Below are 14,508 nucleotides of genomic sequence, written 5' to 3' on the forward strand. Positions count from 1 at the left end.
TGGTAAGAGTCATTCAAATAACTATAACATATAGAACATGCTATACGTTTACCAAACAATCTGTCACTCCTAATCGCTAAATCCCATGAAATCTTATACGTCTAGTCTCTTACGTGAATGAGCTAAATAATATTATTTGATATTTTACGGTAATGTGCTAATAATTTCACACATAAGTCGCTCCTGAGTATAAGTCGCACCTCCGGCCAAACTATGAAAAAAACTGCGACTTATAGTCAGAAAAATACGGTATACTACTCCTTTTTTTTGTTCATGAAGTTTTGCACTTGTGTTTTTTTGTGTGTGTTTTTTGTCTGTTTTCATTATATTTGGATGTAATTGTTGGTTTATATGATATCCATTACGTAAGACTACGTATTATGTTGAAGGGGGCAGGAAAATATAAGATTTTTCTTCATCATGCAAAAAGTCAGTGTTCAAAAACAAGGGAAAAAAATACAAAAATTAGAGGGATTTCACTTGAACTAAGCAAAATTATCTGCCAATAGAACAAGAAAATTTGGCTTGTCAAGACTTTCCAAAACAAGTAAAATTAGCTAACCTCAATGAACCCAAAAATACCTTAAAATAAGTATATTCTCACTAATAACAACAGCACTTTTCCTGATAGAAAAAACAAACGAGACCTTTTTTCTCAATATGTTGGAAAATATTCTTACATTAAGTAAATGCTAGTGCCATTATCTTGACATAATGATATGCGCTCGGCATTACATTTCCTGAAACCAGCAAACTTATACTAAAAACTAGTTTATTTTCCTAAAGGAAAGGCAACAAGGCAACCGCTTGCTGACGCTCAGGCAAATCATATTCTCTAAAAAGGCATTTTCCCATCCATAACATGACATCATCGCGCCAAGTGCGTGCTCTTTCAGTCAATTAGTGCGCAAGGAATATATATATATATATATATATATATATATATATATATACATACATATACACACACATACATATATACACATACATACATATATATATATACATACATACACATATATATATATATATATATATATATACCGTATTTTTCGGACTATAAGTCGCAGTTTTTTTCATAGTTCGGCCGGGGGTGCGACTTATACTCAGGAGCGACTTATGTGTGAAATTATTAACACATTACCGTAAAATATCAAATAATATTATTTAGCTTATTCATGTAAGAGACTAGACGTATAAGATTTCATCGGATTTAGCGATTAGGAGTGACAGATTGTTTGGTAAACGTACAGCATGTTTTATATGTTATAGTTATTTGAATGACTCTTACCATAATATGTTACGTTAACATACCAGGCACGTTCTCAGTTGTTTATTTATGCCTCATATAACGTACACTTATTCAGCCTGTTGTTCACTATTCTTTATTTATTTTAAATTGCCTTTCAAATGTCTATTCTTGGTGTTGGGTTTTATCAAATACATTTCCCCAAAAATTGCGACTTATACTCCAGTGCGACTTATATATGTTTTTTCCCTTCTTTGTTGTGCATTTTCGGCAAGTGTGACTTATACTCCGAAAAATGCGATTATATATATATATATATACACCGTATATATATATATATATATATATATATATATATATATATATATTTACAGCCCGGCCCCCGGATAATTTTTTTTTTATTGTAATTTTGAAGAATTTATCTGAATGTGCATGAACTATTTCTGTTCAAAATTGTTTGAAATGTCAGCAGTTTAAATATTAACTGTCAGTTTACTGTACTGTGCCAACTGTACTACTATATGAGTACATCTTTTCTATTGTTTCAATTGAAAATAAAACAGCAAAGTCCATTTGGCTGTCATCTGTTTTAATTATGAGACACAATTGTGTCAAAGTCAGGATTTTTTATTTCATGCTTGAAATAAGAAATGATTACTTTGAAAAAGCAGTTTTATACTTGTGAGTGTTGATGACACAGCTTGGCAACAGTTGATATTCTAGTTTCAAGCATGTTTTACTCAATATAGGTCATAAAATCTCAGCAACAAGCTGTTATATCTTACTGAGATCATTTAGGACCAAAACCCTTAAAACAAGTAAAACCCATCCATCCATCCATCTTCTTCCGCTTATCCGAGGTCGGGTCGCGGGGGCAGCAGCCTAAGCAGGGAAGCCCAGACTTCCCTCTCCCCAGCCACTTCGTCCAGCTCCTCCCGGGGGATCCCGAGGCGTTCCCAGGCCAGCCGGGAGACATAGTCTTCCCAACGTGTCCTGGGTCTTCCCCGTGGCCTCCTACCGGTCGGACGTGCCCTAAACACCTCCCGAGGGAGGCGATCGGGTGGCATCCTGACCAGATGCCCGAACCACCTCATCTGGCTCCTCTTGATGTGGAGAAGCAGCGGCTTTACTTTGAGCTCCCCCCGGATGACAGAGCTTCTCACCCTATCTCTAAGGGAGAGCCCCGCCACCCGGCGGAGGAAACTCATTTCGGCCGCTTGTACCCGTGATCTTGTCCTTTCGGTCACAACCCAAAGCTCATGACCATAGGTGAGGATGGGAACGTAGATCGACCGGTAAATTGAGAGCTTTGCCTTCCGGCTCAGCTCCTTCTTCACCACAACGGATTGATACAGCGTCCGCATTACTGAAGATGCCGCACCGATCCGCCTGTCGATCTCACGATCCACTCTTCCCTCACTCGTGAACAAGACTCCGAGGTACTTGAACTCCTCCACTTGGGGCAGGGTCTCCTCCCCAACCCGAAGATGGCATTCCACCCTTTTCCGGGCGAGAACCATGGACTCGGACTTGGAGGTGCTGATTCCCATCCCAGTCGCTTCACACTCGGCTGCGAACCGATCCAGCGAGAGCTGAAGATCCTGGCCAGATGAAGCCATCAGGACCACATCATCTGCAAAAAGCAGAGACCTAATCCTGCAGCCACCAAACCAGATCCCCTCAACACCTTGACTGCGCCTAGAAATTCTGTCCATAAAAGTTATGAACAGAATCGGTGACAAAGGGCAGCCTTGGCGGAGTCCAACCCTCACTGGAAACGTGTCCGACTTACTGCCGGCAATGCGGACCAAGCTCTGACACTGATCATACAGGGAGCGGACCGCCAAAATCAGACAGTCCGATACCCCATACTCTCTGAGCACTCCCCACAGGACTTCCCGAGGGACACGGTCGAATGCCTTCTCCAAGTCCACAAAACACATGTAGACTGGTTGGGCAAACTCCCATGCACCCTCAAGGACCCTGCCGAGAGTATACAGGTAAAAGCCAGTAAATTAGAATATTTTGAAAAACTTGATTTATTTCAGTAATTGCATTCAAAAGGTGTAACTTGTACATTATATTTATTCATTGCACACAGACTGATGCATTCAAATGTTTATTTCATTTAATTTTGATGATTTGAAGTGGCAACAAATGAAAATCCAAAATTCCGTGTGTCACAAAATTAGAATATTACTTAAGGCTAATACAAAAAAGGGATTTTTAGAAATGTTGGCCAACTGAAAAGTATGAAAATGAAAAATATGAGCATGTACAATACTCAATACTTGGTTAGAGCTCCTTTTGCCTCAATTACTGCGTTAATGCGGCGTGGCATGGAGTCGATGAGTTTCTGGCACTGCTCAGGTGTTATGAGAGCCCAGGTTGCTCTGATAGTGGCCTTCAACTCTTCTGCGTTTTTGGGTCTGGCATTCTGCATCTTCCTTTTCACAATACCCCACAGATTTTCTATGGGGCTAAGGTCAGGGGAGTTGGCGGGCCAATTTAGAACAGAAATACCATGGTCCGTAAACCAGGCACGGGTAGATTTTGCGCTGTGTGCAGGCGCCAAGTCCTGTTGGAACTTGAAATCTCCATCTCCATAGAGCAGGTCAGCAGCAGGAAGCATGAAGTGCTCTAAAACTTGCTGGTAGACGGCTGCGTTGACCCTGGATCTCAGGAAACAGAGTGGACCGACACCAGCAGATGACATGGCACCCCAAACCATCACCCAACCATGCAAATTTTGCATTTCCTTTGGAAATCGAGGTCCCAGAGTCTGGAGGAAGACAGGAGAGGCACAGGATCCACGTTGCCTGAAGTCTAGTGTAAAGTTTCCACCATCAGTGATGGTTTGGGGTGCCATGTCATCTGCTGGTGTCGGTCCACTCTGTTTCCTGAGATCCAGGGTCAACGCAGCCGTCTACCAGCAAGTTTTAGAGCACTTCATGCTTCCTGCTGCTGACCTGCTCTATGGAGATGGAGATTTCAAGTTCCAACAGGACTTGGCGCCTGCACACAGCGCAAAATCTACCCGTGCCTGGTTTACGGACCATGGTATTTCTGTTCTAAATTGGCCCGCCAACTCCCCTGACCTTAGCCCCATAGAAAATCTGTGGGGTATTGTGAAAAGGAAGATGCAGAATGCCAGACCCAAAAACGCAGAAGAGTTGAAGGCCACTATCAGAGCAACCTGGGCTCTCATAACACCTGAGCAGTGCCAGAAACTCATCGACTCCATGCCACGCCGCATTAACGCAGTAATTGAGGCAAAAGGAGCTCCAACCAAGTATTGAGTATTGTACATGCTCATATTTTTCATTTTCATACTTTTCAGTTGGCCAACATTTCTAAAAATCCCTTTTTTGTATTAGCCTTAAGTAATATTCTAATTTTGTGACACACGGAATTTTGGATTTTCATTTGTTGCCACTTCAAATCATCAAAATTAAATGAAATAAACATTTGAATGCATCAGTCTGTGTGCAATGAATAAATATAATGTACAAGTTACACCTTTTGAATGCAATTACTGAAATAAATCAAGTTTTTCCAAATATGCTAATTTACTGGCTTTTACCTGTAGAGCTGGTCCACAGTTCCACGACCAGGACGGAAACCACACAAGTAAAACACTAACATAAAATCTGCTTAGTGAGAAGAATGATCTTATCAGACAGAAAATAAGCAAATATCACCCTTATTTGAGATATTTCATCTTACTTAGATTTCAGTTTTTGCAGTGCAGGCATTGGTGTGTAAATGTATAATTGAAGTATAATTGTCTATCGATCAAAGACGCACATCAATGAAGGAGATCAATAAAAATGAAATGAAATGAAACCATGTGTTTATGTTAACACTACAAGTATTTTAGATATCATGCTACTATGTATGATGATGACGCACAGACTACATGATGACATTTTTCACTGCCTAAAAAAAAAAAGAATATGTCCCCTAAATTAGGCTGGAAATTGGGGTGAAATAACCCGCTAAAAGTAGCTCCATGCGGTTGCTTGAAAGTTGCCTTTGCTCCAAAGGACAAACACGTTCATGTAATCTCCAGCAGGGTTAGCACACTTTTGTTCTTTTTTTTTTTACAAATGTTTTTGGGTTAAATAGAGCAAGTGGCAAGTAAATAAACACCGCGGCTGCAGTGGATTGAGTCATATATAGTAGACATAGTAACGCCACGTCAAAACAAACATATCCGCACTCAAACGACAACAACTAAAGTATATGTTAGTGAGAGAAAGTGCCAATTCACCGCCTGGAAGTGAAACTTACCGATTAATATAGAAAATATAAGCCGAACTGCAGGCTCCGGAGAACCCAAAGTCTGTGATAGCTTCTCCATCCAGGGAGCCGCCATCTTTACTGTGGGCGGAAACGTCTCTACGCGACGCTTCACCGAACTCTACTTCGAGGCGTCGCTCTCAGTCTCCGCTCACATCCACACACGCTCACACTCAAATAAATAGGCGACGTTGCGTGGGAACAACCCCCCCCTCTTTACCTTCCCTCCCCTCGAAGGTGTCCGTTTCTCCTCCCCTCCTTTCGCCGCGTCTTGTCAGCGTGCGAGTCGCTACTGCGTCAGATGACCAGCTCGTTAACAACCCCCGAGCTGATTGGAGGAGAGAGAACAGGTCCAGAGTCGCCAGCCAATCACGTTGCGCGTTTCATGAATATTCATGATTCATTACCTAAAAGTTCTCGTCGTTTTTTTTTTTTTTGCCCCCACACGTCCACTTGACATTTTACTTGGAAATGTTGCAATATCACGGTGAATAATGTTTTCTTAAGAAATACGTCATCGGGAAAATTTAAACGGTATTCTTCCCTACAGCAAAAAAACAAAACAAAAAAAAAACGCAGTCAAATCAGAGCCGCGTGAGTCAAATGGAACAAAGTTGCCACCATGTGGCGAAATGAAACACTACATTGGCTATAGAATTCCAGTGGTTCTCAAATGGGGGTACGCGTACCCCTGGGGGTACTTGAAGGTATGCCAAGGGGTACGTGAGATTTTTTTTAAATATCCTAAAAATAGCAACAATTCAAAAATGCTTTATAAATATATTTATTGAATAATACTTCGGCAGCACGGTGGAAGAGGGGTTAGTGCATCTGCCTCACAATACGAAGGTCCTGAGCAGAGGTGGGTAGTAACGCGCTACATTTACTCCGTTACATCTACTTGAGTAACTTTTGGGATAAATTGTACTTCTAAGAGTAGTTTTAATGCAACATACTTTTACTTTTACTTGAGTATATTTATAGAGAAGAAACGCTACTTTTACTCCGCTACTTTTATCTACATTCAGCTCGCTACTCGCTACTAATTTTTATCGATCTGTTAATGCACGCTTTGTTTGTTTTGGTCTGTCAGACAGACCTTCATAGTGCCTGCGTTTCAACAAATACAGTCACTGGTGACGTTCACTCCGTTCCACCAATCAGATGCAGTCACTGGTGACGTTGAACCAATCAAACAGAGCCAGGCGGTCACATGACCTGACTTAAACAAGTTGAAAAACTTATTGGGGTGTTACCATTTAGTGGTCAATTGTACGGAATATATACTGTACTGTGCAATCTACTAATAAAAGTTCCAATCAATCAATCAAAATTGTGAAGGAAAAAAGACCCTTTTTTTTTCAACCGTACATCTCGTCAAAAGCCTAAAGACTAACTGCACAGTTCCTGTCTTCACAATAAAAGTGCCGCTCCATCGCGCATGCCCTTTCAAAATAAGAGTCTCCGAAAGCCAGCGCAAACAAGCTAGCAAGCTACGGAGTTTGCCGCCAATGTATTTCTTGTAAAGTGTATAAAAACGAATATGGAAGCTGGACAAATTAGATGCCAAAAACCAAACACTTTCATGTGGTATTAGACAGAAAGGAGGAACTTTTTTTCTCCTCCATTTGAAAACGTGGACGTTATCATCACTGCTGTCTGATTCCAATCAATGCAAGTCATCAGAATCAGGTAATACACCAACTTATATTCTTGTCTTCATGAAAGAAAGGAATCTATATGTGTTAAACATGCATGTATATTCATTAAAACACCTTTAACATGTAAACAAAAACGGCAAAATAAATAAATATAAATTATATACTGTATATATCAATGTATATATATATATATATATATATATGTATATATGTGTGTGTGTGTGTATATATATATATATATATATATATATATATATATATATATATATATGAATGATATGTGTGTGTATGTTACTCATCAGTTACTCAGTACTTGAGTAGTTTTTTCACAACATACTTTTTACTTTTACTCAAGTAAATATTTGGGTGACTACTCCTTACTTTTACTTGAGTAATAAATCTCTAAAGTAACAGTACTCTTACTTGAGTACAATTTCTGGCTACTCTACCCACCTCTGGTCCTGAGTAGTCTTGGGTTCAATCCCGGGCTCGGGATCTTTCTGTGTGGAGTTTGCATGTCCTCCCCGTGACTGCGTGGGTTCCCTCCGGGTACTCCGGCTTCCTCCCACCTCCAAAGACATGCACCTGGGGATAGGTTGATTGGCAACACTAAATTGGCCCTAGTGTGTGAATGTGAGTGTGAATGTTGTCTGTCTATCTGTGTTGGCCCTGCGATGAGGTGGCGACTTGTCCAGGGTGTAAACCGCCTTCCGCCCGATTGTAGCTGAGATAGGCTCCAGCGCCCCCCGCGACCCCAAAGGGAATAAGCGGTAGAAAATGGATGGATGGATGGATGGAATAATACTTCAACAAAATATGAATGTAAGTTCATAAACTGAACATCAAATCAAGTAGGCTATTCCATTCATTACAATGCAACAATGCAACAATGCAATATTCAGTGTTGACAGCTAGATTATTTGTGGACATGTTCCATGATTATTGATGTTAAAGATTTATTTTTTTTGTGAAGAAATGTTTAGAATGAAGTTGATGAATCCAGATGGATCTCTATTACAATCCCCAAAGAGGGCACTTTAAGTTGATGATTACTTCTATGTGTAGAAATCTTTATTTATAATTGAATCACTTGTTTATTTTTCAACAAGTTTTTAATTATTTTTATATCTTTTTTTCCAAATAGTTCAAGAAAGACCACTACATATGAGCAATAGTTTGCACTGTTATACAATTGAATCAATCAGAAACTGATGACATAGTGCTGTATTTTACTTCTTCATCTCTTTTTTTCAACCAAAAATGCTTTGCTCTGATTAGGGGGTACTTGAATTAAGAACATGTTCACAGGGGGTACATCACTGAAAAAAGGTAGAGAATCACTGCTTTAGACCAGTGGTTCTTAATAGCGCTGCGAATCTTTGGGTGTCTCACGATTCGATTCAATATCGATTCTTGGGGTCACGATTCGATTCAAAATCGATTTTTTTCTCGATTCAACGCGGTTCTCGATTCAAAAACAATATTTTCCCGATTCAAAACGATTCTCTATTCATTCAATACATAGGATTTCAGCAGGATCTACCCCAGTCTGCTGACATGCAAGCAGAGTAGTATATTTTTGTAAAAAGCTTTTATAATTGTAAAGGACAATGTTTTATCAACTGAAATTCGGGAGTTTCCCCAAAAAATCGTGAGGGTTGGCAAGTATGTTGCTAGGGCGGGAAAGCCATTCAAAGAAGGTGAATTCATTAAAAAGTGCATGTTAGATTTTTTTTAAGAAATATTTTCTTGCGGTCCGGCCTCACCCAGTTTCTGCATCCAGTGGCCCCCAGGTAAATTGAGTTTGAGACCCCTGATTTAAATGCTAGAGTATACAATGAGTTTTAAGATGGGACTTAAAAGCTTCTACTGAGGTAGCATCTCTAACTGTTACCGGGAGGGCATTCCAGAGTACTGGAGCCCAAATAGAAAACGCTCTATAGCCCGCAGACTTTTTTTGGGCTCTGGGAATCACTAATAAGCCGAAGTTCTTTGAACGCAGATTTCTTGCCAGGACATATGGTACAATACAATCAGCAAGATAGGCTGGAGCTAGACCGTTCAGTATTTTATATTAAGTAGTAAAACCTTAAAGTCGCATCTTAAGTGCACAGGAAGCCAGAACAGGTGAGCCAGTATAGGTGTAATATGATCAAACTTTCTTGTTCTTGTCAAAAGTCCTTTGTTGTTGTTTTACTCTCCATGTGCTGTTTTGTGGAGGACAGTAATGCTATACGTCATCTGCAAAGTCCAGGTCGTCGAGTTTTGATGTTAGCTTCCAGCGAAATCCTTTCTCTCCCTCTTTAACTGTTCTTCCCATATCCAATAAATCACAATCAAAAATAGGATTTTGGACATATTACATCCATGTTTGACACCGGTCTAGACTTAGACTTAGACAAACTTTAATGATCCACAAGGGAAATTGTTCCACAAAGTAGCTCAGTTACAAATGTTGAACCACTTGCATGTTTCTCCTTGGTCTTCTACTGCGCACTGGAAGTATTCGTAAAATGTTTTCACCATTCTCACAATCTTCTCTGGAATTCCATATTTCTTCATAGTAAAAGTGAAAGTTAAAGTACCAATGATTGTCAGACACACACGAGGTGTGGCAAAATTATTCTCTGCATTTGACCCATCCCCCTTGATCACCCCCTGGGAGGTGAGGGGAGCAGTGAGCAGCAGCGGTGGACACACACGGGAATCATTTTTGGTGATTTAACCCCCAATTCCAACCCTTGATGCTGAGTGGCAAGCACTTTTATAGTCTTTGGTATGACTCGGCCAGGGTTTGAACTCACAACCTAATGATCTTAGGGCTGACACTCTAATCACTAGTCCACTGAATATGACTCCACAGGCTTTCGTGGTGGACGGAGTCGAAAGCCTTTTCGAAATCTACAAAGTTCATGAATAGTGTTGCTTGCCACTCGTTAACCTGTTCAATTATGTTTCGCAGTATGAAGACTTGCTCAGTTGTTCCTCTGCCCGTTCTGTACCCTGATTACTCCTTTCTTAGCCTGCAGTCGATTCCTTTTCTCATGTGATCTACAATGACTCTTCCAACTATCTTTCCTACTGCGGAGAATAAGTAGTGTGATGCCTCTCGTGTTCTTGCATTCTTTGAGATTCCCTTTCTTTGCTAGTTTGATAATGAGCCCTTCTTCCAGTTTGTTGGGATCTTCTCATGTTTCCATATTTTTCCCAACAGTTGGTGTACTTTCTTTGTTGAGAAATCTATATCCGCTTTTAACAATTCAGCTGTGATGTTGTCGATCCCCGGTGCTTTTCCGTTCTGTAGCCTTTTTATTGCCTCTTTGACTTCCCCGGGTGTTGGTTCGGTTATTGTGATATCTTCAATTCTGTCGTTGAATTCACATACGTCCTCTTGAGTGATTGGGTTTTCTCTATTCAGGACCTCTTTAAAATGTTATTGTCCATCTCGACTTTATTGCCTCCCTTCCACTGATGAGCTTCCCATTTTTGTCCAGCACTGCTGCGCTCTGTCTGGGACTTTTGTTGCACAGCATTTTTGTGAGTCTGTATAATGTCTTCATATGTTGTTTTCTTGCAGCATCTACCACTTTACTAGTGTTGTTCTCCACCCATTTCCTTTTGACTGCTTTTATGCTTCTCCTCACTTATTTGACCTCATGTGCACTTCTTTTTTAATAGTCTTCTGTTTCCTTCAGATTGAAAACCAGATCATCAAGAAGCCACGGTGGACGTAGACCATAGAAATTATATTTCACATTTTGGGGTGGGCTTCTCTTTAAGAGAAACCTACTAGACAATAATGTTGTGTCGTTCGCGAACGATTCGTTTGAACGAACGAATCTTTTGAGTGAACGTACTGAACCGAATCACTTCATGAACAGATTCGTTCCTTTCTCAGTTCAGTTGAGCTCCGCCGCGACCATGCCGGTATGAGTGGAACTGGCGCATTCTGTGACTCACTGAACCCTCGACGTCGGCGAACGACGCAGCCAGCTACTCATCATGGGGGCGGGGGGAGGGACTGAGCGAACAATTCGTTCACCGCGGATTAACGACATGAATCACTCAGTGAACGACAGAATCAAGACTCGCGAACCTACTGACACAGAGAACTGACTGTGTCGCGGAGGAGGACGTCACATTGAGGCTCTCGTTCAGTCACTGTGCGCGTCGTTCATTGGGTGCTGAGGGCTTGTGTCGTTCGCGAACTGACACACACCGAGATCTGCCGCTGGGGAAGCTGTTACTGACTGACTCATGATTCGCCGACCTGCACACAGAACTGCTGCTGCAGAAGTGATTCAGGTTCACGTACTGAACTGTGCTGACTGTGTCGCTCACTGCCTGGTGTACTGCATGCACAGAGCTGTGTAGGGACTCGCGTTCACCCTATTTGCTGCTTCTCCCGCGAATGTCTGCACTGTACTGTACTACGCACGCCCCGCCCCTCCTATTTTTGGGGGGATTCGGTGAACTAATTTTTTGAACGAATCAATTTAAGGAACTGATTCTAGTGATTCAGTACAGTCTAAAGAACTGCCGATCCCACCACTACTGCTTTTATGCTTCTCCTCACTTCTTTGACCTTATGTTCATTTCTTTTTTAGTAGTTTTCTGATTCTTTCAGATTGAGTTACAGATCATCAAGAAGCCAGGGTGCAGGTAGACCATATAAATGATATTGCACATTTAGGGGTGGGCTTCTCTTTAAGAGAAACCTACTAGACAAATATCTAAAGAGTCAAGTTTCCTGCCCTACTACAGCATCGATTGTTAGTCTTGCACCTTCGGGCCTATACATTTTGGTCACGGTGTCAATAACCGAGCTTCTTTGAAAGCGTAAAATTTCCGCAAAAAGACACACACTACTAGTATACACATTTAACAGCATTGTGAATACGTCTGAGGTGGGTTGGTCTTAAAAACGACATAGTTATAACCAAACCCAAAATCCACCAATAGGCTTAAAGAAGGGGCAGTTTCATAGACATGGTAGCCAATCAAATGGCGTGACATCACTCCTTGGCCTTTTTCTTCATTATTTATCCATTCTCTTCCCGAACACAGGTCAGATGTACAGGCCCGCGAACAGGTTGTTTCTATCTCGACTTCATTGCATCCCTTCCACTGATGAGGTTACCATCTTTGTCCAGCACTGCTGCGCTCTGTCTGGGCCTTTCGTTGCACAGTGTTTTTGAGAGTCTGTATAATGTCTTCATATGTTTTTTTCTTGCAGCATCTTCAGATTCACTAGTGATCAGAGGTGGGTAGTAACGCGCTACATTTACTCCGTTACATCTACTTGAGTAACTTTTGGGATAAATTGTACTTCTAAGAGTAGTTTTAATGCAACTTACTTTACTTTTACTTGAGTATATTTATAGAGAAGAAACGCTACTTTTACTCCGCTACTTTTATCTACATTCAGCTCGCTACTCGCTACTAATTTTTATCGATCTGTTAATGCACGCTTTGTTTGTTTTGGTCTGTCAGACAGACCTTCAAAGTGCCTGCGTTACTGGTGACGTTTCACTTCGTTCCACCAATCAGATGCAGTCACTAGTGACGTTTGACTCCGTTCCACCAATCAGATGCAGTCACTGGTGACGTTGGACCAATCAAACAGAGCCAGGCGGTCACATGACCTGACTTAAACAAGTTGAAAAACTTATTGGGGTGTTACCATTTAGTGGTCAATTGTACGGAATATGTACTGTACTGTGCAATCTACTAATACAAGTTTCAATCAATCAATCAAAAGTGTGAAGGAAAAAAGACACTTTTTTATTTCAAACGTACATCCCGTCACAAGCCTAAAGACTGACTGCACAGTTCCTGTCTTCACAATAAAAGTGCCGCTCCATCACGCCTGCGCTTTCAAAATAAGAGTCTCCGAAAGCCAGCGCAAACAAGCTAGCAAGCCTCGGAATTTGCCGCCAATGTATTTCTTGTAAAGTGTGTGAAAACGAATATGGAAGCTGGACAAATAAGATACCAAAAACCAACCACTTTCATGTGGTATTAGACAGAAAGGAGGAACTTTTTTTCTCCTGCATTTGAAAACGTGGACGTTAAGCACTGCTGTCTGATTACAATCAATGCAAGTCATCAGAATCAGGTAATACACCAACTTATATTCTTGTCAACATGAAAGAAAGGAATCCATATGTGTTAAACATGCATGTATATTCATTAAAACACCTTTAACATGTAAACAAAAACGGCAAAATAAATAAATATAAATGATATACTGTATATATATCAATGTATGTGTATATATGTATATATATATATATATATATATATATATGATATGTGTGTGTATGTTACTCATCAGTTACTCAGTACTTGAGTAGTTTTTTCACAACATACTTTTTACTTTTACTCAAGTAAATATTTGGGTGACTACTCATTACTTTTACTTGAGTAATAAATCTCTAAAGTAACAGTACTCTTACTTGAGTACAATTTCTGGCTACTCTACCCACCTCTGCTAGTGATGTTCTCCATCCATTTCCTTTTGTCTGCTTTTATGCTTCTTTTCAACTCAATGTACCATTGGGTTGAGTTTTTCCATGCCCTGGTGTGGGATCTGAGCTGTGGATGTCGTTGTGACTTGTGCAGCCCTTTGAGATACTCGTGATTTAGGGCTATATTTAATAAAATTTGATTGTTTGCTTGGTTGATCATCACTCTTTTCTGAACACTTTTCTTTTGGCTGTTTTTAGATACTTTTGAAATGAGTGCCAGGATTTCAATATCTTTGTTTGTGTTTTTTTTTTTCACATTTTGGGGTGGGCTTCTCTTTAAGAGAAACCTACTAGACAAATATCTAAAGAGTCAAGTTTCCTGCCCTACTACAGCATTGATTGTTCTCTTACACGTCGGGCCTATACATTTTGGTCACGGTGTCAATAACCGAGTTTCTTTGAAAGCGTCAAATTTCCGCAAAAAGACACACACTACTAGTATACACTTTTAACAGTATTGTGAATACGTCTGAGGTGGGTTGGTCTTAAAAACGACATAGTTATAACCAAACCCAAAATCCACCAATAGGTTTAAAGAAGAGGCAGTTTCGTAGGCATGGTAGCCAATCAAATGGCGTGACAACACTCCTTGGCCTTTTTCTTCATTATTTATCCATTCCCTTACCGAACACAGGTCAGATGTACAGGCCCGCGAACAGGTTGTTTCCGGCTCGTGTGATGAGTTTGCCAAGTATAAAAATCAGCTGCTTTTTTTTTTTTAAACGAAAGAAATGGTTGTTATCATCATCCATCCATCCATCCACCT

The 14,508-nt window shown here is 40.6% G+C and overlaps 1 protein-coding gene and 2 non-coding genes across 4 annotated transcripts in view; all 3 read right to left on the reverse strand.

Annotated features, from left to right (window-relative positions):
* The window catches only part of lpcat3 (lysophosphatidylcholine acyltransferase 3), a 59,683-nt gene extending 53,914 nt beyond the window's left edge, over positions 1-5,769 (reverse strand). The window contains exon 1 of one of the 2 annotated variants that reach the window (XM_061947886.1): positions 5,543-5,769. In XM_061947886.1, the coding sequence (XP_061803870.1) occupies positions 5,543-5,627 (85 nt within the window). In that variant the 5' untranslated portion in view covers positions 5,628-5,769. The remainder of the gene's footprint in view (positions 1-5,542) is intronic. The other variant, XM_061947879.1, reaches the window with a different exon arrangement.
* A 6,138-nt stretch (positions 5,770-11,907) lies between these two features.
* LOC133605484 (U7 small nuclear RNA) lies at positions 11,908-11,962 on the reverse strand. Its single transcript, XR_009815152.1, has one exon. It is a non-coding gene; the product is annotated as a U7 small nuclear RNA (small nuclear RNA).
* A 2,044-nt stretch (positions 11,963-14,006) lies between these two features.
* LOC133605485 (U7 small nuclear RNA) lies at positions 14,007-14,061 on the reverse strand. The gene has a single exon (XR_009815153.1). It is a non-coding gene; the product is annotated as a U7 small nuclear RNA (small nuclear RNA).
* Between the last annotated feature and the right edge of the window lie 447 nt (positions 14,062-14,508).

This window comes from Nerophis lumbriciformis, linkage group LG04 (assembly GCF_033978685.3).
Source record: "Nerophis lumbriciformis linkage group LG04, RoL_Nlum_v2.1, whole genome shotgun sequence".
NCBI lineage: Eukaryota > Metazoa > Chordata > Actinopteri > Syngnathiformes > Syngnathidae > Nerophis > Nerophis lumbriciformis.